The 25,982-nt window shown below is 43.0% G+C and overlaps 1 protein-coding gene across 7 annotated transcripts in view; it reads left to right on the top strand.

Moving 5' to 3' along the window:
- The first annotated feature begins 3,196 nt into the window (after positions 1 to 3,196).
- The window catches only part of DIP2B (disco interacting protein 2 homolog B), a 213,597-nt gene continuing 190,811 nt past the window's right edge, over positions 3,197 to 25,982 (top strand). For 3 of the 7 annotated variants that reach the window (XM_026501888.4, XM_057318867.1, XM_044385470.3), the window contains exon 1: positions 3,210 to 3,443. In XM_026501888.4, coding sequence (XP_026357673.1) covers positions 3,344 to 3,443 — 100 coding nt within the window. In that variant the 5' untranslated portion in view covers positions 3,210 to 3,343. Of the gene's footprint in view, positions 3,444 to 3,474; positions 25,966 to 25,982 lie in introns of those variants that run through there. The other 4 variants (XM_026501889.4, XM_048216776.2, XM_044385469.3 and 1 more) reach the window with 4 other exon arrangements.

Consider the following 25,982-nt stretch of genomic DNA (forward strand, 5'->3'; position numbering starts at 1 on the left):
GACTAGTGAGGATGCCCGACCCTGGCAAATGGAGCGAATGTGTTAGTCTGGCAGCCTCTGGTTCTGGTCTCTGAAAGTGTCTTAGTTATCCATTGTCTTACACGGGCATACCTAATATGGGCATTGAGTATATATATACACGCCCTTCCGGGCAGAACTTTGGCAGCCATTTTCCTGTTGGTGGGAGTTGGAAGTTTAGGGACTGCTTTTAGTGTTGAATAATTAGTGGCAGCTAAAACCAAGTTTGGAATATCTTTGGCAATACATATGCTGCAAAAATTTAGTGGAGTTCTGGACTGTTGAATCCAGTCAATTCCATGTGCTAATAAGGCAGGTAAAGATCTGGACCAGCGTGGAGCAACAGGATAGCCACCCGTGTAGTCACAGAACACTTGAAATACAGCTAGTCTGGATGGAGATGTGCTGTTTCTTTTAACTTTTTAATGTAGTAGAATTTAACATTACACAAGCGGCTCACGTTGTATTTTCTATTAGATAGCACTGATCAGTCATTAAGCCCGAGAATTTCAGCCTCATAGCTCTTACTGCTATACTCGGCAAATACCCCTTCTCCTTTAGTTTAAAGATCTGTTCCTTGAGACAATTTGAAATTAATGACCTGGGGGGGGTGGAATACCACCCTTAATGTAATCTTTCCTGCTAGGTTTATTGTATTCATTACTAAATTGACCTCGTTCATCTGACAAAGACTGTTTAATGAAAGGTCTTGAGATCCTTCAGAGATCTGGGGCCTCGATCTTCTCAATTTTATCACTGCTAAGTCTCTTGCTTCTGTTTACCTCAATTTAACTTTGGAGACCTTGGCTTCCCCAAGTCAACAAAGCTCCACCCTGTAATCCCCGTCAATTTGGATTGTGGCCAGAACAGCTTCTTCGTAAAGCCCAACTTCCCCACCTGCTGTGGGTTATCTCTTGTGTGAATTTACTGAAAGCCATACCAAGTAGTCACTCGCTCCCTAAATCTCGAATTCTTCCAATTATTTCCCTAGCAAAACAGCTCCAGTTTACATGTGATCTGTGTCATGACAGTTTACTAGACATTTTGCAACTGTACTCAGTCATTTCACGTTTTTGCTCACTTGTAATACTCCATTTTTTGGTAATAAACTGAGCATCAGATGGGAAGCTGTGGGCAGTAAATAGCAGAATATTAAACTAAAACAGGTTTAAACCTATTTTCTCATACAAGAAGGATAAGCCCAATATAGGTGGTTCCAGACGAGATCGGGCGTGTTCAGGGTGGTATGGCTGTCCAATATAGGTGGTGCCAGAATTTATTTTAGCAGAACAATTCTGTCAAGTTCTAGGTGATGTCTCTGTACTTCTCTTAGCTTTCCCCTGTGGTTGCAGGATGACTGCTCGTGCCCTAAACTGGACAACATCCAAAGACAGGAAAGAAGTGAAGGGGCGTTTTCTCCTTGTGCATCTCTCTCATCGGAAAAGAAAATCCTCTACAAATATTTCTCCTCCAGGAGTTCCCCCAGTGGGTCACATACATGCCAAGGAGGTCAGAAAAGTGTGTATTTGGCATAGTCAGCCTCAGTAGGGCTGGTGTACTCTAGTGACAAGGATAAAAGGGGGTAAGGGCTACGGGGAGGGTAAATAAGAACACCTTCTAAGATCCTTCTTATGGGAGTCTGTTGTTGTGTGACAAACCACCCCGAGCTTAGAGGCATAAAGGATGGCCATTTTCTTATGTTCACAGGAATTTGGACAGGGCACGAGAAGGATGGGTTGTCTGCTCCACATTGTTTGGGACCTCAGCTGGGAAGACTCAAATGTCTGGGGCCTGGAGTCATCTGGAGGCTTCCTGGGCTAGGATGACTGAAAGGCTGGCTGAGCTGGGGCGGTTGGGCAGAGCACCTCACATAGTCTTCCATGTGGCCAGCTCCCTGCATGGCTGCTGGGTTCTCAGAGTGCGCTGGGAGGGAGGGTCCTCAGAAGGGTTCTCTGGGGAAGGAGAATTCTAAGAACCAGGGGAAGCTGAATGGCCTTCTAGGACCTAACCTCCTAAGTTACATAGTATCACTTGGGCCGTATTTTATTGGTCAAAGCAATGAGAAGCCTATCCAGATTCAGGTAAGGCGACAGGGACTTCACTTTTTGATGGGAGCAATGTCAACAAATTTGCAGCCTTAAAAAACCCCCTGCAACAGTCCTCATGTAAACCAGAGGACATATATATATTTCCAAGATTCTCCTCACACTGTTGCAGTTAAAAGGAAATTTCAGTCTACCCCTCAATCAACCACGATATCAATTTATCTTTTTCAAGCTGAAATTCTTTTAACTAAAAAATAATTTTCCCTTCAGCTCCTAACTGGTATACTACTGTCTAGAAACTCCTATTAGTGAATAGATGTTGAGGCCTTTTCTCTCAAAAGACCAATTTTGGATCAGCATAGAATGGAACTGAAAACACTGAAATCCCTCAAACTGTGAAAGGGAGCTTTGGCATTAAAAAAAATAATAATAACAGAAAGAATATGAACAACTATTTAAAGCATCTGCCCCAGTACTTCCTGGTAAAAATACACAAATGTTTGGATCCTCCTTATATTGAATTAAAATATTAATATTTCTGGAACACCTATTAAGCTATACACTGAAGAGGATAAAACCGATATCAAGAAGACTAAGTTCCCCACTTGCAAGTACTTAGAATTCTAGGTAGGAGGAAGGAGATTCTCCCTCCATTGCCTTAAATGCTAGAACCGAAACAGAAACGAAGAGCTCCCGGCAAGTGGGACTAAGAAAACCCCATGAAAGAAATGGTCTGTGATGTAATAATAAAAATTAAAAAAAAAAAAAAAATCAATCCGTCAAAAAAAAACTGGCCTGATTTCAGGTCCTCATAAATGGGTAGTCAATTCGGGGAAAAAGGAGGTGGGGAAGAGACAAAGGCATACACACGAAGAGAACTGGAAAAAGTGAGGCTTGGGTCCCCTGAAAACTCCTCGCTCATGAGCTTGTAAAAGGTAAACGCTACATGCGTCCACGCGGTCAACACCTCAAGCTCCTTTCGCCTAGGAGAGCTCGGGGCGGCCGGTTGGGCTCACCGTCTCAGGCGATCCCCAGTAGAGGGCGCCGTAAGCTCGCGAGTACTCGAGCGGACTTGGCGGCGGAGGCGGTGCGTCCTCGGCCCGGGGGCGGGGCCGCCATGCTCACGTGACTCTCGCTCATGGCGGCGGCGGCGGCGGCGGCGGCAGCGGCGGCGCTCGGCGGCCGGAGCCGGATCCTGTAGCCGGGGTGTGGGCCCGCGTCAGTCCGTCCCTCCTTCGGCCCCCTCTCTCGTCTTCCGGAGTGCGGCTGGCGGAGCCCGGATGGCGGAGCGAGGCCTGGAGCCCGCGCCGGCCGCGGTGGCGGCACTGCCGCCCGAAGTGCGGGCGCAGCTGGCGGAGCTGGAGCTGGAGCTCTCGGAGGGTAGGAGCGGGGCGGGGGAGCGAGCGCCCGGGCGCCGCTGCGGATCGCGGCGACAGGGAGAGCAGTCCCCGCCGCGCGCCCTGCTGGCCGTGCGGGCGAGACGGGAGGAGGGTGCCGGAAATCTGGCCCGTGCTCTGAAGGGTCGTCTTCCCTGCTCTCGCACCCCATGAAGTGGGTTTCCCGTGGCGTTCATTGTGTTCTCTGGGAAGGGGTTAAGCAGGGGCTTGGGGGAGAAGTCCTCCCCGGGCCCGGGCTGTTTCTGCACTCCCTGCCCCTCAAAACCCGAGACAAAGCTGCGCCCTCGCGCTCCTGCCCGGGCGTCTGGGCACGGTGGGGGTGGGGGGTGAGGCTGCGAGCAGGGTGGCTGACAGCTTTCTCCTGTCCTCCTCTACCCTTTTCGAGGGGAGGGCCCCACGCCTGGTTCAGCTCCCCTCCCCCCCTTCAGAAAAAGAGAAAGATACATGGGAAATCCTCAGCATTTCTTCTTCCTCCTCCTTTAACAATACGAGATGCCTCCCCAGTGACAGGAGTGAGCGAGAAGCAGGGTGGGCCATTGAGGGTCCTAGGGAGATTAGAAGCAGTGGCATTAACGCAGAGAGACACACTGCTGCTTTCAGATCACCTTTGTCATAAGGGTTTTTTCCTGGTGCCTGTATTCGGGGCAAATTTTCCGCATCTGATCACCTTTTGGAGTCTTTGAAGAGAGGAGGGTGGCTACCGGTTACATGCAAATCCTGGCCGGCACCCTCTTTCTTTTGACAATGGATTGGTACAAGGAGGGTTGGGGATCTGAAAATTAAAAGAATGGAATAAATCAAGCCTCTGTTATTAGCGAAGTCCCTTGGACAACAATGAGAGAAACGTTGCTCTGTTGTGGGCATGTGATCGGGCTTCTTGTGCAGTTGTGATCAGTTCTCCATAAAGTTCCTGTTTTTATCACGGGCTGACTCTGAGACAAAGCAGCATTTTCTACAAGCTTGATGTCAGTACTGTGGCGGTGTCCCCAGAGTTGCATATTTTTACCGAGTTCTTTGCCAAAGGCCCTCTTTGCTAGCATTTTTCAAGTGGATTAAATATTGTTGATTGGAAGAGAAGAATGTGACAAGTTCCCAAGAGAGTTCAGACTTTTTGTTTACTTATGGAGGCATTCTCTCCCCCATCCCCCCTTAATCCTTTATAATGAAAAACCAGAAGTAGATTTGAGTGTTATAAATCCTGTTGGGCATACAAGGAAATAATTATTTTTAATAACCCTGTTAGGTTTTCCCAATGTATAGGGAGGTGCCGTTTTCATTTGCACTTAATTACCAACATATTATTTTTCAATTAATCAGTTGGGAAGTTATTTTTTGGCCCATCCCCAGAACCAGTGGTGGTGGACGGGGTTGGTTTCTGTGACGTATTTAGAGCATTACCATGGGTCCTGCCTCTCAAGATAACCTCATTCTTCTCCTATACTAAAACATTGTCATTAAATCTGTAATGACTTCCATTCACATCTGACTTTTAAAACAGTTACTCTATAGTAACAAATCAGCTATATTTGATTAGCCAGCAAGAGAGAGGTTTGGCTGGATGTTTGTGTCAGAATGAGATTAAAAATAGGAGTTGATTGCTTTTACACAGAGGGAGATCCTGGAAGCTCCTTATTCTCGCTATATCGGCTTCCGGCTGATTATTGTTTACTTCTCTGAGTGTTTCTAGAAATGATTCTGAGGAACTGTTTCTAGGACTCACACTGATTAGCTCACCTTTCTCTCCTTTAGAAAGGTGTGAAACTCCTACAGACTGTGGATGTCAGGGTTTCAGCATCAGCATCGTTAAGGACAAATGCGTGTGGTTTGCTTTCCCGTGCGGGATTGCTTTGGTTGACATATACTTAGTTTGATTTAGTTTCTTACGGATTTATACTGTGTTGTCCTGTATTTCATCTCTTTTAACAATGGACAACTGGAAGAAATGCAGTTGAAAAATCTTGGGCCTGCAGTGTCAGCATCTCGGCCATCTGTCTTTTTCTCTTGCTTAAAAATAAAGTACGGAGGATGCTTGACTGAAGAAGTAGGTAGACATTTTTAGGAATTCAAGTGAAGTTAAAACGACCCGCTAACCCCCAGATCTCCGGTGTGGTGTTATCTGTGATGTCTGTAGTGTATTTTGAATGAATCTCTGCTTGCTTGTTTATTGTGCATTTTCTCCACAGCTGCTGTTTTGACAAAAGTACTTTTTTCCTTTCCAAAAACAAATGTACTTTTAACTCTGTTAAAAGGGTTGCTGGCTTTGGTGTACTCATTCCTTGATTTTATTCTCTTTTTTTTTTCACGCAGGCCGTAGTTGGTCCTAATTATAGTGATAGTCTGAGCTGTGTACTGTTAAAGGAATGTCTTGTGCTTGTCTGTATTTTTGGCGGCAGGCTTTGGTCATAGCTCGGCACCTCTGTGCTGAAGTGCAGGTTTGCGCCTCCGTGGGCTGTTTGCCGCAGAGCGCGTTGCAGAGCCCGGGGCTGTGTCTGGTGCTTCGGGCGGGTCACCACGGACTGGGTGGTGAAAGCTCCTGTTTTTGCACCAAAAAGAATAGGCTTCAGCTGTCCGGAGAATCACTCAGAGTAGAAGTTACACGTAATCCTGAGCTCTTCTGTAGATGACTTGAATAGGTGGGAGGTTTCTAAAAGTATTCCCGTGGTGGGTATTTTTTTCAGGATCCACATGTATTACTGTATTACTATTATTATATCTGATATATGTTAGGCAGTAAACTCTGGTGTCACTTTATTCACTTGTTTTACTCAAGTGTATGCATATTAAGTAACATGAATGATGAGATTTATTTGTTTAAATCTGTCATATACATTATATTTGTGTAACGATCTTATACATGACGTCATCTGGGTCTCACTACCACTTTGTGATTAGGTGGAAGAGATAGATCGCATTACCATCGTTCACCTTTTCTTTTCCCTCCTTTGTTTTGTTTTGTTTGTTTGTTTGTTTTAACAGGAGGGTAAACTTAGAAAGGTTAAGAGGGTCAGTGTTTTATCTAGAGTCGCTCGTCTAATAAGTGCCATTATCCTAAGCTGCCATATAATTATGGCATCTGTTACCATCAAATGGTTTAAATATCTTGTTATGGCACAAGCAATTCTAATTTTTACTCTAAGGAAATTCTGTGTAACAGTTGTTTGCCACAATTCTAAATTGTTCCCTTGATTCTCTTTCTAAAGTCTTTCTCAAGTCTGTCATTCATTTATTTGACTCAGCAGACCCTTGTTTTGTACCTACGTGTGCCGGGGGTACAGAGGTGAGCAGGGCACTGTCAGCTTTCAGGGAGTCCTTAGTCTGGAATGGGAATCACTTAGATACCAACGAGACAGTACAGGATACCGTGGTAGGGTTTTGCCCTCTAAGAAAAGAGGAAGCTCTCTGCTTTGTCGTTGTTGTGGAGAAGAAAGAGCAGAGAACTATAAATACAGGATTGGACTGTGTGGCTAGTAGAGACGGCTGCGATTGGGCTTGTGCAGTTCAGTCCTAAGGTGAAGGAAAGGAGGACATAAATCCCATACTTCTGTGGCTTGTCGGAAGAGCTCAGGTCTTTTAGTGTCCAAAGATGACAACTGGGAAGGTATTGAAGACAAAATAACACAGGAAGGGATCCTCCCTTTTCTTGTTTGAACACTTCTCTGGGCACAGATACGACAAACAGTCACATCCTCCCTTTCTCCTCTTTCATCACTTATCTTGGCAGCCCTGCAAGGCTGGTAGGGCCCACCTTGAAGGTGGAGGGATAAAGAGGGCTCCTTGCTAGGAGTGGAAGGGAATCCTCTTGAGGAGTGGGGAAGCAGTGGGGGAGTTGAAGAGGGAAAGTGATAGGTGCTGGCTAGCCATCATGTTTCACAGTCTCTGAAGTGGGCAAATAAAAGGAAACTGGTGAGTTCCTCCTGTTTTATCTACAATGGGAAAGTGGTCCACTTTTCCCCAAATACAACACATAGTTGTGAATTCATAGGATATACATTTATTAGAAAATTATGTCTAAGTAGTTGTCATACCTGATGCTAGGAGTAGGAAGGAAAGCAGGGCTGTGGATTTGTAAATATCCCAAACCAGGCATTATCTAAGTGATCTTCTCTCTAAAACTTGACTGTAGATATTTTTGGTGGGCTATACTCATCTTACATTGGAACTCATCTTTAGGAGTTGTGGTCAGAGACATTCCTTTGAAAATCCTCACGGTGGCAGATTTTATTTGAGGGTGGAATTTCATTTTATCGGTTACTTGGAGTCAAGTAGAGAAAATCTGTGATGTTCTTTTGGAGTCCAGACTAGTTGTGATTGAAAAAATTAGAGTGATTCTAAACTGATGGCATTGTGACTGTCAAAAAGTAGAATGATGTAAACTGGTTTTGAGGGTATTTCAGAAGACGAGTGACAGATTTGTTGGTAGAATGATTCACCTTACTGTAAAGGATAGCGCTTGTTTGGACACCCTTGTTCTGATGTGTATTTTGAAAAATTATTGTTTGACAGCCCCATAGCGTTGAACTGGATTTTTGAATGAAAGAAATCATTAAGGGGCGCCTAGGTGGCTCAGTCAGTGAGGTGTCCAGCTCTTGGTTTCTGCTCAGGTCATGATCTCGCAGTTGTGGGATCAAGCCCTCTGTGGGGCTTTGTGCTCCCCGCAGAGTCTGCTTCAGGTTTTCTCTCCCTTTCCCTCCCGTTAATTCTTCCTTTCTCTCAAATAAATAAATAAAATCTTAAAAAAAAAAAAATCATTGACCCTTCACTTTTAGCCTGGCCCCTGGTGGCTACTTTCTTTCCTAGCCTGTGTGAGGATTAGCACCTCAGGGTGGAAAGTTCAGATGATTGGCTGAAAAGAGCCCTCACACTGTATTTGTACCATAATATGACAGTTCTCCCCCCTCTCTCAAGAATGCTCTTTGAAGCGCTCCTTCCTGCTTGCCATCCCACTCCTCTTTAAGAGTTCAGCTGAAGAGCTAGCTTTTTTTATAAACCCAACCCCGACCACCGTGAGCCCCTCGTTTCACACCTTCCATCATTTACAGTGTATGCCATTTTTGCCAACCAGTACATTTTCTAATTATTTAGATTGCTTTTCTTTTCACCTCAGTGTCAGCTCCTATAGAGCTCGTTCGTATCTGAAACTTCTTTGAGTAGCTCCCCAACTGTTTCTTTCTTGTATTGTTTTAGGAGAGCAATAAATTTTTGCTCACTTCAGTTTGATTTACAGTGAAACATAAAGTCCCTGTCTTGGGATTTGGTTTCGGTGTGAGGCACGGTTGTGGAATCATTTGAGCACAGGTTTTGGCATCTGGTGGGCTTGGGTCCCATTCCTGGCCTGTCACTTAGTAGCTCTGTGATCTTGGATAGACTGTCTACCCTCCCTCATTTTAATTTCTTCAATTCTTTTTTTTTTTTTTTTAAGATTTTATTTATTTATTTGACAGAGAGACAGCCAGCGAGGAGGGAACACAAGCAGGGGGAGTGGGAGAGGAAGAAGCAGGCTCATAGTGGAAGAGCCTGATGTGGGGCTCGATCCCGTAACGCCGGGATCACGCCCTGAGCCGAAGGCAGACGCTCAACCGCTGTGCCACCCAGGCGCCCCTAATTTCTTCAATTCTTAAAGGAATGACAGTCTCATTGGAGTTGTAAGGTTGAAAACGAGCTGACTATATAGTGTGTGGCATGCAGTGATTGCTTGGTGCATGTAATCTTTATTTCTGGTAGTGAATGGATGCATAGTGACTTGGCTGTTTTTAATATCTCGTGTTACTTAGCAAAGTATGGTTGTATATGAAGTGATGAATGGAATGAATTTGTGCACCTATTTTTTAGAAATAAGACCTCACTGCACCATCAGTTGCTCCTGTCGGCACCCTCTACCCCTAGTTTAACACATGTTGGGTCACTGCAGGCAGTTGACCAGAGCAGAGCAGAGTAGCTGGTTTGTTTCATATAGACATCTGGTGTGTGTACATTTCCGAGCCGGTAGGTTCTGGCAAATGGCTTTGAAATATAAGTGTGGTTTCTGAGACTCAGGCATCTGCCAGTTATGAAAAGGCACATGTGGGTGCTTGGAACCTTCAGATAGTTTTTTGGTTCTTCCTTTTCTTAGTCCTCCGTTTGTCTTTAGTGAACAAATCCTTTCAGTTCCTCCTTCAAAAGTTTTCTTGCGTCCTCTTTTCTTTTGAGTTGTGTTTACCACCAGCCTTGTCTGGTCCTCTATCTTTAGACCTAAGGGTCTGATTTTTGTCTCCCTTCAGTTCTAGATTGATCTTCGTCTTTTAAAGATACTGCTTTTTTCTAAAGCCATTGCTAAATCCAGGACTCTTGTCACTCATTGTCTTTAAATTCTAAGTTTCCTAAAAGCAGGGATGGTCTCCTATATCTCTTGTCCCTAGAGTCTAAGTTAGTGCTGTTGTACACCTCAGATAGTCCCATCTCTTTCGGTGATTGATCATACCCTAAAGATTTAAGTGAGAGTTTTTCATATCTTTGTGTTTAGAACGAGTGGCTTGCTTGCTTTCCCTGTGGGTGCTCATCTATAAATAAGATCCCTTCCGAAAGGCAATTTCTTTGAATTCGTGAGTTGGCTTCAGTGGACCCGGAAGCTCTGAAATCATGTGCAGAATTTTTAGTGTGAGTGCTTATGTGTCTTTTTAGGGAGCAGAATCTATACCTTTCATCAGTTTCTTAAAGAGGACTGTGAAGCAAAGCTAAGAGCCATTATTAGCTTGTAAGGAAAGCCAGACTCCCCCTATTTCTCTCCTCAGCACTCTTAGCCTTATCTGTATCAGTTCCCACCCTTATCCCCTTTCCTCCTTTTCTCAGAGGAAGAAATATCCCCTTTCCTGCTCCCTGGTGTATCCCTCTTACTGTGTTCTCAGCCCCATCCCTTCTCTGTGATCTTGGCGTCTTACTTCATTGATGGATCTATTCATTCATAGTCTTCATTCATAGTCTTTTTGTCTTTGTCTCTTTCTCTCATCTTCAGCCTCTCACTTAACGCTTGGCTCTCGGTTCCTTCCCTTCAGCCTATAAATATGCTGAAATTTCTCCCAGCTTAAAAAAAGCAGCTTCCCACAGTCTTGTGTTGGAGTCCGCTCGCTCTTGCGTTCTCTCCCTCTCGCAGATCCTAGAAGGCGTAGCTTACATCTCCTTTCCTTCCTTTCTTTCCTTTGCTCACTCCTTGGTCCGTCCATTGCTTCTGCTTATCAAGCCTCCGAAACAACCGCAACACCGTCTCCAAGGCCGTCAATGACTTCTGATTTCAGACTGAAAAGTACCCACTGGATACAGTATCTTTCTCTGCAGCTTTGGATATGGTGAATAGTTATCTTCAAAAACCCTCTCCTTACTTAGCTTTTACGGCATCATTTCCTTCTGCTGCCATTTCTTCTTATGCTCTCTGTTGAGCTTTTTCGCTCTTCCTTCTGATTCAGGTTTTCTTGCCGTCTGTCATTAGCCTTCATCTCACTTCACATAAACTTGCTGAGTAATCTCGTCCATGCCCAGGGCTTTAGCTGGCTTGCCTGTGAGATGGCTTCCTGGTCTGTGTCTCTAGGCCTGACTCCGAGCCCTCTGCTCCAGACGTCCCATTGGTTCCCCGGCAATGGTAACTTAGTAGGTCTAACACTGTACTCCTTATTTCAGCCCGCTCCACAGAACCCTACTTCAGAATGTCCACCTATCAGGTCAGACACTTGGGGGTCATCCTTATCTTCTGATGGGCCACTAAGTCCTGTTGATTCTTCTTCCTCCCCTCCATTCATACCGTTTTGGTCTTAGTTCAGGCTCTTTTTTTTTTTTTTTTTTCAGGATTCCATTTATTTGAGAGAGAGAGAGAGAGAGCGGTGAGCACCAGCTGGGGGGAGGGTGGGGCAGAGGGAGAGGGAAAAACAGACTCCCTGCTGAGCAGGGAGCTAGATGCAGGGCTCCATCCCAGGACCCCAGGCTCATGACCTGAGCCGAAGGCAGATGCTTAACTGACTGAGCCACCCAGGCGCCCCTGGTCTTTGTTCAGGCCCTTATCAACCTCTTGCTGAGATTATTATTATTTTTTCAAAGATTTTATTTATTTATTTGAGAGAGAGAGAGCAAGAGAGCATGAGCAGGGTGAAGGGCACAGGGAGAAGCAGACTCCCCACTGAGCAGGGAGCCTGATGTGGGACTCGATCCTGGGACTCTGGGATCATGACCTGAGCCAAAGGCAGATGCTTAACCAGCTGAGCCACCCAGCACCCTGAGATTGTTATAGTAGTCTCCTAACTCATCCACCTGCCTCGTGTCGCTTCCCAGACCCTTCTCCCTCCAGTCCGTCCTTCTCTATTCTGTGATGGAACGATCCTTCTGAAACACAGATCTAGTCGTGTCCTCTCCCCTGTTTAAAATTATTCATTGGCTTACCCCATCCACAGGATAAAATCCAAGCATTCTTGCGTACCAAGACCTGCTTGCCTTTGTAGCCTCATTTCCTGCGCCTTCCATGATTTTCGCCCCTCTCTAGGCATGCCTAGCTACTTGCATTACTGTGCTTTCTCACTTCCATGCCTTTGTACACATTGCCTTTCTCTGAGAGATGCCCATTCTGGCACATTCTTCCCCCTTTTCTGCCTGGTTTTCTTCTTTTCCACTCAATTTCCTGTAAGAAGCCAGCCTTTCCTAAGCTCTCTTAAGAAGTTAAGATCTCAGTATAAGGAGCTATCAATTATTGAATGCTTATTATGTAGCAGGCCCTGTGCTTAGCTCTTCATAGACCCTAGCTGGCCGGTAAGTAGGTGCTGAATAAATAGCTCCTATTGTGATGACAGAACTGGCCTAACAGAAAGCACCTGGAATGGAGAGGAATGTGGTATGTGCCAGATTTGACCCTGTACCCTCATCTTTCCCTTTCTCCCTGCCAGTGACAGTTACATTCTGAAATGAATGGCAAAGGGATCAGAGCAGTGGGCTTGACAGTCATTTTAGAATTGGGTTAGGCCCTGTGTTTGCTGCTTGCTGTGTGACCTCAGGCAGGTCTTTGAAATGTGTTTCTAATCTTACAACCGCTGAAGATAGGTGTGTGATTTCCATTTTGTAGAGACTTGTTAAAGAACGTGCAGTCTGAGACTACCGTGTGCTGGGGTGGGAACCCAAGTCTGCTTGGCTCCAAACCCCACGGGTTTCCACCCTGCCATCTGCCTCTGTCTCCTGAATCATGTTTCAAGTTGTTTCTGCAAAGTTCTTTTCCATCCTAACTACTGGGCCCCACTTTTCTTAGAATGCAGCTTCTGTCTCTGGAGTTTTAGAGGTGGGGCTCCCTGGAGGGAAAAGGATGGGAATGTTCTGTCCTATTCTCAGAGAATAATGTGAAATTAATTTTTCTTCCTTGAATTGAGGTGAGGATGATCAGAAGCTGAAAAGGGGAAACCCAGGAGGAAAATATTTTGGATGCTTCACAGGACAGTTCTAAATGAAAATCCGTAGGTCTGGTGTCTTTGAAAGATCCTTCGTTTGCGCTGGACTTGAGCTTCTGGACTGTAAGAGGATTGTGGTTACATTCTGGTTCAGAAGAGTTTTAGTGCTTTGTTTTCTTCTTAGGATATTTAATGTTCAAGTTTAAAGTTAATGTTTAAGTTAATGTAGATATTTCTGTAAATGACATGTACTTTAATTGATTTTTTTCTTGGAGTTATTTCTTGTTTTGTGAAGGAATAGTGCTCTAATAGCTCTTTATTTTTAGAGGACTGTTGCTTTTATGGATAAATTAAAGCACCTGTAGGGTTTGTTTGTTTCTTTCTAAGAACTTTGGATTATGTTGTTTCAAGTTACTCATAGCCTGGAACCGGTGGGCTTTGTTTTGTTTTAATTCTACCAAACGTTTATTTTTTAATTTAAAAAAATTTTTTTAAATTAACATATAATGTATTATTTGTTTCAGGGGTACAGGTCTTGATTCATCAGTCTGGAACGTGTGGGTTTTAACTTAGGTCAGGCGTGCATGCATTATGGTGTTATCAGTCTTGTCACTGAATCTCCTTCTTAAAAATGAACCCAGCAGGAATTATTAGGTAGATGCTTCTGATAGTTTCTTGTTTAGTAAATCTGTGACTGAGGCAAACAGGCTGTCTTCCGTTTTTCTTTATTGAGGAGTAATTGGCACACAGCGTTATATTAGTTTCAGGCATAGAACATAAGGCTTTGACATTTGTATGTATCTTAAAATGATCACCATAGTAAGTCCACTAATTTGTCGCCATATGAAATTACAAAAAGTTTTTTTTCTTTCTTAAAATTTTAAAGTTTTGCCATTTTTACACTATTGGATTTCCCTTCTGGTTTGGAGAAACTTTCACTCTTAAATTGAACGTGTAGAAAAAGCATCAGTCTGAATTTTCCTCCCATAGTTCTTTGCTTGTTTTTCTTCAAGGACCAAGGGAAGTACTAGAAGATGAACTTCCTATTAAAAACACCAGCTTCCTCATTTGTTGGTTCTCTAAGCTCTGATATCTAATGTTACCTCTGTATTTTATCTATGTTTCAAATGATCCCAAACTTAGGAACTTATCATTTACTACCCATTCCCACCTCCCTTTGTAAGCTGCTTGAGGACAGCATGCAGCATCCTTCAGCATGCATATTTTCAACACCTATTCAACCAGTGAATGAATCTAGACTCTCTCATCAGCCTCCCTGTCTATTCTTACTTTCTTACTAGTCTCTGACAGACTCTCTATTATAGTCAGACTGGTTTCCTCACTCTTTTTCCTGACAGGCCCATTCCTAGCTCTCTGCCTTTACAGTGACTCTTTTCTTTGTCAGGACTGCCTTTTCTCCTATTAAAATCTCCCCATATTCCAGGGCCTGGCTGATGTTCCCTTGATCATGAAACCAGCTGACTGCTTTTGTTCATATGAATCTCTTCTATTTTTAGACCATTGTGTTCAGTAACAGAGTTTAACACTTAACTGACCACTGTTACTTGTTTCAGTTAGTTTTGCCTCCTCAGTTGGACCTTACATTTTGTAAGTGTAATGGCACGGTCTTCTACTTTTGGAACTCGTGAAGTGCTCCATATATCAATATATATGTAAAGGTGTATTGAACACATTTATTTACGAGATCTACTGAGGATGAGGGATGCGTAGAAGGCAGACTCCCTGCTTTCAAGGTGCATTCAATCTAGTAACTTCTCAACAAATAGTCGTTTGGGTTTTAAAAATATTAATTTAAGTAATTGTCTTTTAAGCACCAAGAAGCATTTTGTTTTCTGCTTAAGTGATAAGGTAGCGTTTAAAAATCCCATTTGAAATGATTCTGGGAAGGTGGCAGTTTGCGCACATCTCTGTTGCCTTGTTTTTTTAAATTCAGCTTAAGTAAAATACAATTTCAAAGCTTAGAACAAGAACACCAAGAGTTAGAGTGTCAACTCTTGAAGGTAAAGGACTTGGAAGTTAAATCCAGGAAACCTAAAATGCATATGATAACATTTTAGAAGGATGGGGTGCCTGGGTGGCTCAGTCAGTTGGGTGTCCAACTGTTGGCTTTGGCTCAGGTCATGATCTTAGGGTCATGAGATCAAGCCCCACATTAGGTTCCACACTCAGTGGGGAGTCTGTTTTTCTCTCTCTCCTTCTCCCTCTGCCCCTCCCCCAATGTGCGTGTGTGCTCTCTCTCAAATCTTTTTAAAAAAAATAAAATTTTAAAAGGAGAACTGAGTAATAGAAGAAAAGTGCCCTGAGCTGAAAAAAGGTTGCAAATGGAAAGACACTGCAGATTTGAATGGGTTCACTGTTGTTCCAGGCAAGACTGATGAGAAACGGCATAAACCTAGGAATATTCTGATAAAATTCCTGAATTCAGTGATTAAAAAAAGTCCTACAGGCTCCTAAATAGAAGGATAAAGTCAAAACAGCAACAACAAAATAGGCTGTTCTCATTTGTAATACTGCAACTTTGGTGATGGTGTAAGAAACATCTACTGATTAGAGAAGAGGTCTCTACTCCAAAGAGTCCTGTATGCAATCTAGATATTATTCATCCTTTAGGGAAAAGAAAGCTCTGTGTGAGTGTGTGAAGATTCAGAGATTGTATCCCTCACAGACTCCAGTCTAAGCAGTATACTCTAATCAAACAGCTAATGCAGAACAGAGACCCCAGGATAGGAGGAAGAAAGGAGACAGTGATGGACAATGGACTTTGAAATGTATGTATATACGTGTTTTATATATATGTACATAATATGTATATTATGTATATAATATATATGTAATTGCATATATAGCAAGTGACAGGGAATGTGTAATATAAATGCTAAGTAAGAATCTTTGAAATAGAAGAGACATTGCAGCAGAAAACTTGGTTGTCTGAATAAAATAGTCTAAAAGATTTTAGCAAAACTCAGACATTGTGGGTCAGGGTAGTATGGGAATGGGTGGGAAGTAATAGCATTCTTTGGTGTCATTGGGATGTTGGCAGAGGGAAGTATGGGAGTGAACTGCCTTGGTGAGGAGAAAAAGACTTTATGATAGTGTTAAAAATTATAAAATACTTAAGCATAAATATCAAAGAAAGGCACAGGATCCATTTGAAGAAAATTATAAACTCTTAAGGATATAAAAGCAAGATCTGGAAAAATGGAAATATATAATGTATTCCCAGATGGGAAGTCTAAATATATATAAACATAATGGAAATCAATTATAGCTCCAACGGAGAGTTCTTTGGGTGGGGGAGAATTAGATTAAATAATCTCAGTGTGCATGTGGTAGAATGAATGTTTTGGAATAGCCAAGAAAATTTAGAAACAGAATCGTGAGGTGGTCCTTCCTTTACCATGTGTTAAAACAAAGTCTAAAATTACTATGCTCAAACCAGTATGGTAGAGCGTTTGAATAAAGATGAATGAACAGTATAAAGTGCCCAGGTCCTTGTATGTATAGGAAAAATAATTATGAAATCATGAAAGTGTCATGAGTTTATTAGACCACTTGCCTTCTCAAATTAGAAAAGATCTTAAAATAAGTTGTCTAGGACTCTGTAGGACAGCAGCAAAGCCGAACGTGACGTTCTAGTTATGCTGCCAAGAGGAGCACACTGGAACCAGAAAGAAAAGACCATTCCTCTTGTAATGTCTTTCCGGTGCCCCCTACAGACCAAGCTTAACATTGAGGTATCAGGCAAAGGAAAATTATTTAAAGCGTCCAACTTTATTTTCACAGAACAGGCAATGAAGGGTAGATTTGGAGCTGAGAAGTAATAAACTGAAAACTGACATATCCTTGATTGCTCTCTTTCCTTCAGTCCAGCTCCCCATATCTAGTCCATCCGTAGTTTTTTTTGGTCCTTTGGTCCTTTAAGGATCCTTGAGAAGGATCCTTAAGCTGCTTCTCTCCACCGTTGATCATTGCTAATCATTGCCTGACCTGCTCATCTCCGGCTTTGCTAGCTCCTTGCTAGTGTGCCTGCTTCCTTCTCTCTCACTGATTTCCATGTAGAAGCTACAGTGAGCTTTTTAAACCATAAACTCGATCATGTTGCTTCCCTGCCCTAAGGACCTTCAGTGGCTTCTCTTTGTCTTAAAATAAAATTCAGACTCCTTTCCATGCTCTCCAAAGCCTACACAGTCTCGACCCTTATTTGCTTCTCTCATCTGTGCTTCAGCCACGCTGGCTGACTTCTCTCCTTCCTCGTCTCCCTCTCTCCGTTCTTTCTTCACTCTTCCCTCCCTCCCTCCATTCCCTTTTCCTTTCCCTTTTATTTATTTAGTGGCTATTTATTATGGCCTACTATGTGCCACACGGCTGCAGGCAATATAGCAGTAGTTATAATAACTAAAATCCCTGCCCTTAAAGGGGCTTACATTCTGTAGGAATAGACAGAAATTAGTAAGTAATATGTATTGCTTGTCAGATGGTAAAAATTTCAAAGGAGAGCAGTCGTGAAGAGGGATGGAGAATACTGGGGCTTGATCGGTGGTTACAATCTAAAATAGGGTAGTCAGGGACAACCTCGTCCTAAGATGGCATTTGAACAAAATCCCAAGGGCAATGAGGCTTTTTTCCTTTCCCTTGAACTCACCATACTTGTCCCCACCTCCTTGTTTCTTATTTTGCTTCTGCCTGGAATGCTCCGCTCCAGGATTTGTACTGGGCCAACAACTCTGCCTCCTTTCTGTCTCAGCTCAAAAGTTACCTTCTCAGAGATGCCTTCCCTGATCAAGTTCAAACGAGTAACTCCTTCCATTTTTCTCCATCACTTCTTTCTTGTTACTTTCTTTTTCTGTTTTAATTTTTTTTTAAATTAATGCTTTCCACCATTTGATATGGTCTTGTTCCTGTATTTATTTATCTGATTCTCCCCTAGTGAAATGTTAGTTCTGTGGGAGCAGGGACCTTGCTGTCCTGTTTCCCTGCTGGATGCCCAGAGCCTAGAATAGAAGACTCTCAGCAGACACTTGTTCAGTGAACAGATGGTCTTTACAAGGAGAAGATTCCACCAGGATTCCTTAGACGGTGCAGTTTTACAGAGTAGAGAAGTGTGGGCTTTGGCCCCAGGGCCTTTGGCAGGAAGGAAAAGGAGCCCCTGTGGGAGCTGGTCCGTGCTGGAACTCAGGGGCTCATGATGTTTCCTGGCATTTGGTTAGTTTCTGAAGTTTGTTTGTTTTTCCTTTGTTTCCCTCACCTATTTGTGCCCTCTGATTTTCCATGTGACTTTTATAGTTGGATGCTGTGTGACAACTTTCCATTTCATCAGCCTGCCTGACTGCTTTGCTCATTCAGTTCATCTGATATTTATTACTGCAGCTACTTTCAGAAGATACGGTGCCACACCTGGTATGGTGCTTGATGAGAGTGGAGCCACACCACTGAGTGCCTCTGCTCCCTGCATCGGGGGACGTACACCTCTTCTCTTTCATTGTATTTTGCCCATGCAAAGTTGATTCCCTTTTTCTTTTACCTTAACCAAATGTATTACCCAGTGTCTGATCTGGGATGTAAGCTAATTGGGTGGGTTTTTCTGTAGAACAGATATTGTCAGCAACCTTCAGTTTGGTTTAACTGGTTGGGAAAAACTAAATATTTTGTATGCCTGGTTTTCCAGCATCTTTTTGTGGCCACATTATATCTTTTGCCCAATGTTGGAAGACCAGGGTGCCTAGGTGGCTCAGTTGGTTAAGCGTCTGCCCTTGGCTCAGGTCATGATCTCAGGGTCCTGGGATTGAGCCCTGCATCAGGCTTCCCTGCTTATCCGGGAGTTGGCTTCTCCCTCTGCCCCTCCCCCTGCTTTCTCTCTTCTCTGTCTCCCTCTCAAATAAATAAAAACTTAAAAAAAGTGTTGGAAAACCAGGGAAGTGAAGTATTTGGCCTTATGGTAAATATTAGGTTTGTTGAACTAGTTCAGGCCTTTGGTCAATTTAACCTAGTATATGCCATCTAGACTTCCGAGGACATTCACGGGCCACCCATTGTATGTCCAACTGTACACACACAATACTCTTATCTTAGGTCCTACCAGTTTTCTCTCAGCTGCCTATTTGAATATTTATGTCCAAGATATTGTTCAAACACTAAATTTATTGTAATTTTTTTGCACATAGCTAAATACAGTAAAATCTCAAATATTCCATGTATTTATTATTCTGTCATGAGCTTCTAGTTTATCTTCGTGGTTGAGAAATAGACCTTGTGAAACATCATAATAATTAAGATCCTATTTCAGTAAATATTGAAAGAAACATTAACATGATTATTAGGTTGAAAAACATGACCAAGGTGATTATTATTAACTAGGAGAGAATCATCATTATCAGAAGTAAATTTTTCAGAATCCTGAATTTGATTTGATCACCTTCTAACTTTTCCTTACAATTATTCAAAAAAGAGTTATTCATTAGAGGTAGGTATTCTTTCCTACTTTTTTTTTCTTGTAGTCAGTTACAGTTGTCTCAGTTTCTTTGCCTGTAAAATGTGGATAATAATAGTGTCTACTTTATGGGATTTATGTGAGAACAAAATCAGCTAATATATAAAAGTATAGTGATTACAACAGTGCCTGGCACCTGGTAAGCCCTGTAAGTCTTTTATAGCACTGTGCTGCTGTAATTTTATACTCCCCAAATTTCCACCCATACAGAAGTTGTGATTAGTGAAGAATATCTGAATTGGGCATAAGAGCCCAAATTTGGTTTCCAGCTTTATCTACAAAAGGATGGTAGTTAAAGCCTTGAGAATAGATGAGTTCACCCAGGAAAGAGGGCTTAGCATGAACAGAAAGGAGTATTTCAGCCAGAACCCTAAGGAATGCTAATATGGGCAGAAGAAATGAAAACCTGCAAAGACAAGTAGGAAAAAGTGGCTGGAAGTGTAGCAAGAAAGCTAGACAAGGAATATCAGGAGAGTTTGGGGTCAGAAAGACAAAAGAGGGAAAGATTAAATGTTGCAAACACAAAAATGGTAAGGATTAAGATGGATTCGTTGGATTTAGCCACCAGGTGGTTTATGAATTTATTGAGAGTGATTTTAATGCAGTGATGTGGGAATACGAAGTCAGATTATAATGGGCTAATGAATGAATGAGAAGAAATAGGAAAATTTCAAAAACAAAACAAGTTTCAGTAAGGTTGACTAGTGTCAGGAGGATGGGACATGATGGTAGTTTTTTGTTTTGTTGTTTTGTTTTTTTAATATTTTATTTATTTATTTGACAGAGAGAGACAGACAGCGAGAGAGGGAACACAAGCAGGGGGAGTGCGAGAGGAAGAAGCAGGCTCGCAGCGGAGGAGCCTGATGTGGGGCTCGATCCCAGAGCACCGGGATCACGCCCTGAGCTGAAGGCAGACGCTTAACGACTGAGCCACCCAGGCACCCCCATGATGGTAGTTTTTTGGTAGTTATTTGCAGAGATAAGATATTGTGAACGGCACCTTTATTGCCTAATAAATGACATAAGGAATGTGTGTATAAATATTGAAGGTACTTATGCAAAGGGCATTAGCGTACCCGTAGTATTCTGGGAATGAATCCCTGAAGTAATATCATTCAGGTGTGTAGTTAACAGCTGAATAGGAGTTTGGTGGGCACACAGACAAGGGAGAAGGATACTTTATGTTTTGTGAATCATTGTAGCATGTTTGAGGAATTAAGATGATTTAGTAACTGGGAGAGCATAAAGCGTAAGCTCAGTAGGTTTAGTGAGCGTGGACAGGTGAGCAGGGCTGAGAGCATGGCAGGGGTGGGCCTTAGAATCTTAAATTTTATGTAGGTGTAGGTCCTTGCTTCCCAGTGGGGGTTTGTGTGAATGTGCCAGGAGGTACTCAAAGCTATAGGATAAACATGTACATCTTTTTGGAGTGTACATTCAATTGGATTTTGGGGAAATTATTGCTGTATTAAAACATGAATATATTATGCAGAATCAAACATTTAAGATAAAATACAATCTTAAATTAAAAAACTTAAAAATAATACATTTTCCTCTGGTGGCTGGCTTCTTCGGGCTGTACCTTGTGCTGCTTCTAGACCCTCCATCCCCTGTCACTTTTTTCAGGTCAAAGAGTTTACAGAGCATCCATATAGATGATGTGGAATCGTTGAAGAATTGTAAGCGGTGGTGGATGACCTTGGTATTTGGTAGAGATCATCCTAGAGGAGGGTGGTTTCAGGCTTCTTTGTCATACAACCAAAGGGCACCATTCCCATTGAATATAATGCATAACAGTCCTAGATAGATAACAGAGCAAGAGAACAGGACAGGACAGGGAGACTTCTGAGGAGGCTACGAAATGAGCTCGTGGTCTCTGTAGTAGGATTAGGGAAGAGGTAATGAAAAGAGGTTTTTGAGCAGGCAGAATTGATGAGACTAGTATGGAGGAGGAGGGCATATGATATGATAGAAGAACCGAACTTGACGCTAAGGTTTCTGGCTTAGCATCTTGAGAGGAAGATGGCACGATTTCCTAATACAGGGAATAGAGGAAGAAGAACAGTTTTGGCTATGGGAAGAGATAAATTCAGTATTATTGAATTGGAGAGGCCTTTGGGCCATGCAGGTGGAGATCCAAAGCCAGCAGTTGGCTTCTTCAGAAGGGCCTATCCTAAAGATAACACATTCAGTACTCCTGAGTGGTCCTCGCTGATCATGGAGGCCATGGGCATGGTGGTCCAAAGGGAGCACACTGAATGAGAAGAGACTAAACACAGAACTCTGGAAGCACCACCATTTAAGGGGAAAACTGAAGAAAAGGAACCTTAGAAAAAGTGGTCAGAGAGGGTATGCATGGCCACAGAGGGAGAAGAGCAGAGCCACAGGGAACTGCAAGAAGTGCATGTTGCCGCTGAGAGTTTACCGAGAGTGGACTGAGAAATGCCGTTGAGATTTGAAAGGCAAGGGGGGGGGGTTGGCGGTGACCTTTGCTTGAGCTGTTTTAATTGTGTTGGGGCAGGGGACTGCAGACCTGTTGGGAATAGTGTGGTAAGGAATCCAAGGGGGAAGAGGAAGTGGAAATAGAGGCAGCCAGTGTACATTTCTCTTTCAGGCCAAACCATGTAAAGTGATGGAGCAAAAGAATAGTAGCTAGGATGCTTATATGTTTCTCTCTTCTTTCTTTCTCTCCCCACTAGAGAGCAAGTTGCAGGGGTGCCTGGTGGCTTAGTCAGTTAAGCATCTGACTCTCTTGGTTTCGGCTTAGGTGGTGATCTCATGGGTTGTGAGATCAAGCCCTGCATCAGGCTCCACGCTCAGCAGGGAGTCTGCTTGAAGATTCTCTCCCTCTGCCCCTCCCCTCTCTCTCTTTCTCTCTCTCAAATAAATAAATTAGTCTTAAAAAGAAAAAAAAAGAAAGTAAGTTGTACGAGGAGTGGAACTTTCTTTTATTTACCACTTTATGTCCAGGTAGAAAAGAGCTGGCACATAGTAGGTGCTCAGTAAATATTTGATGGCTGTATTAATGAATTATGTTAAGAGGGGAGAGACTTGAGCATGCTCATTTGTGGGTTGGAAGGGTAAGAAGTCTTGAAGAGGAGAGGTTGAAGGTGTAGAGTAGAAAGGACATGATGGAACATGGTCCCCATGAGTCAGGAAAGTGAGGTCCCAGGCACTGCTGGAGTGATTATCCAAAATACCAGGAGTGACTCCTGCTGAAACAGAAGGAAAGGAAAAAAGAATGGGAACAGGGGTAGATATTTATAGGTGGTGGAGGAGGAAGTTGGGGGAGTTCTCTCCTGATGGTCTTATGAGTAGTCTCTGAATTAAAAATAAAGTAAAAATGAGTATCATGTATATATCCTTGGAAAATCCTTTGTGAAGTCATACAAAAAAGCCACTCCCACTTAAGCAGCTGTGCTTATGTGGAAAGTTCTGGATATATAATCGTAGACACACATAAAGGGTAGATGAGGTAAGGATGCGCCAGGGAGCATGAGTAAGAGTAGGTGAGACAAGAGGTCTCCAGTCTCAGAAGTAAATGTAGGGAGTGGCTGTGAGCTGAGAGAAGGGAATACAGGTACCAGTGAGAACCCCATTTCATTGTGACCCACAAGGAGATTGTCCTTGCACTCTCAGGGAAGTCGGAAGCAAAGGCAGTGCATGAGGCTCACTTTTTCCTCTTTGAGATAAAGTGAACAGAAATTTGAGCCTTGAGTGAAGTAGAGTAACTCGTTGTTAGCAAGTTCTCCGATTCTGACCAGGCTGGTTTTCCAGTGATTTACTTCTGATTCATTTCACAGGAAACTGCTTTCCCAACTTTGACAATCTGTTATCTAAAATGATTTGTCTGTTTAGAAGCAGAGGTAGTAGTGAGAAAGAGGATGTGACAGTGTCTCTGTGAGTCATAAGGAGTAAGACATGGCCATATTTGTTCACCTCATCAGGTTTTATCTAGAATTAAAGACTATTAAAGTGTCCATTTTGTTTTAATTAACAGTTGTTTAGTAATTTCTCACTTGTTCAGAAGTCTTTCTTTCTGGTCTAATCAAGTTCAAGGCTCCATATTTTCTCAGGACTTTTCTGACAGGGAAAATACGGTAGTAAGAATGGGTTTTATGGTCTTCTAGGCTTACAGTTGAATTTAAATAACCCAAACAAGCAGATTTTTTTTCTTCTGTTAACCTTACAAGCCATTATTACAATCGACCTCTGCCAGTGAAGCTGTACAAGGCAAGCTAGAGTTGGCCTCGAGCTCTGGCTGCTTCTGTTCTTGCATTTCTCACATGTTAAAACATGTTCCCTGGAGAGTGAGCACAGGCTCTTTCAGAAGGGATCAGATTCTAAGAGTAAAAGGGGTTTTGCTTAGAGCAAGTTGCCAGTTGTAATCACCTACTTAACTGCCCTATCAGGGAAAACAAGTTCATGATGCGAAAAGCACCTGTCACTTTTTAGACGTGGAGAGAAGGAACTTTTTTTCCTTTTCTTTGACAGAAGATGAGATCAGGTTGACTAAGCTATGCTAATTGGATTTGGTATCACAATTAGCTCAGTACTCAGAGTTCATTTTTTTCTAAGCCATCTAACATTTGATGGGGGGTTGGGGGGAAACCCCGTGTGCCTCTACCTCACTCCCCCCACATTCTGAGCTTTTTAGTCATTAGTTGAATAGTTAGAACTCCAGTTGGGCCTTTATTTGGCGGAAGAAAAGGAACTTCACTGGCATTTTGGGGAGAACCTAGGGAACGAGAGAGTCATCTAGTCAATTTGGCATCAACAACTGAGGACCCATTTCTCATTATTATAGACCACTAAGTTGTAGCCAGAGCCAAATTTTCCTGAATTTATATTATGTGTGTGTGTGTGTCTCAGAGACCACATTCAAGTCTTTTGAAAGACACCTGATGTCTGGACTTTTTTCCAGATTCCCATTTCTGTTGGCTTTCATGGAATTAACTGGGAAAGCATGTTGAGGGCAGAGACACATCAGAGGCAGTGTGTGAAGTAACGTGGAAAAGATCACTGGGTTTGGGTCTACTATTTCTATTATTTACAAGTTCTGTGACCTTGGACAAGTCATTTAACCTCCCCTATCCTCTGGGAAATGAAGTGGCTAGATGAGTGAATGTAGTTCTTTCCAGCTTTTAATTCCTGTTACGACCTCTGTGTGTGTGAAAATATATGAAAAGGAAATCCTAGTTTAAATTCATGAGGACAGTTTTTATTTAAAGAAAACCCATGTATAGTGAGAATCATCATTGCCTAATTTGTATGCAGTCAGTCAAAACTTACATGTTGAGTTTTCTTAAAGCAAGGCACACGCTTAATTATTCAGGATGAATGCAGTTGTTGTTTCGGCCTAGTGAGGGTTGGGCAGGGGCTTTAGTTCTGCTCAGAGTTTACAGTGAGTTGAATCCCCCTTTGCCCTTCCATCCCCCACAGCCTCAGCGTCCTGTGCATTTTTCTTTTGTAATGCTCATCAGATTACTGTATAAGTGTTTGCTTGCATTTCTCTCTGTCCTTCTTTGGACTGGAAACCATGTCTTACTCATCTTTTCGTATTGTAAAACACCGAGGAGAGGAAAGATGGTGAGATGTGAGGAAGTAGGTAGCAGCAGAGTCAAAGACGGTCCAGATTTTGGTTTGAGTAACCAGGGGAATGATGGTGTTGTATAGAGAGACTCCTCGGGGGCTGCTTTGGAGGGAAGGTGGTGAATATAATTTTGGACAAGATGGAATCTGTGGCATTGTCGGGACTTCAGGTAGCCCCTCAATAGTTAGAAATGGTGACTTATATCCTGGAGCAGTTGAAGGATTTGGGCATCATCTTCATGCGGTTTATCAGAGTGAAACAGATCTTTGAAAGGGAAAGTAAAAAATGAAGCTAATGGGGAGGGCTGCCTATATTTAGGAAACTAGAGGAGAAAGAAGAGTCATCCAGAGTGCCAGGAATGATGACAGAGCAGGAGATGGACTGGGGTACGTGGTGCCGCGCTGGTATGGAGGAAAGACTCGGCAGTGCGAAAGCTTTCGAGAGGTTAGGAGGATGAGATGAGGGAACACAGATGACTGGATTAGTCGCTTGCGGACCTGTGGCTGAATCAGAGGCGAGACTGAAAAGTGATGAGGTGTAGAAACTATGAGTGTAGGCTTCTCGGGAAAAGATTGAAAGAACAAGGGCAGATTCAAAGGAGGACTTATTTTACTTTGTCATTATTTTTTAATAATAGAGGGTCCTGAGGAATCTTTTTAGGCCTGGGAAGGCTAAGAAAGGAGGCTAAGAAAAGGTGGAGTTGGCTAGGGAGGTTTGGGTGCAGACTGGATCCCTTGGGGGTAGAAGAAGGTGAGCTTGAGAGCAGGATGGTGGAGCTGTGTCCCGCTGGAGTGCAGGGAGGGGCACCTCTCCCTCTGAGACTGTAGGAGGGGTTTGGCTGAAAAAACTGGGGAGGGGAAATTGGCGTGGGATTAATGGGAGAAGATTCTTCAGAAAGATGGAAGCTTGGAGTTTTGAGAACTGTGAGAAGAATTGGAGCAGCAGCTGTAGGGAAGTTTGAGAAGAATTAAAGAAACAATGAAAGCAGTCCCAGAACCCGGAGGCCAGAGCCAGTGTGGTCAGTATGGATTTGGA

The sequence above is a fragment of the Ursus arctos genome, unplaced genomic scaffold, assembly GCF_023065955.2.
Source record: "Ursus arctos isolate Adak ecotype North America unplaced genomic scaffold, UrsArc2.0 scaffold_26, whole genome shotgun sequence".
NCBI lineage: Eukaryota > Metazoa > Chordata > Mammalia > Carnivora > Ursidae > Ursus > Ursus arctos.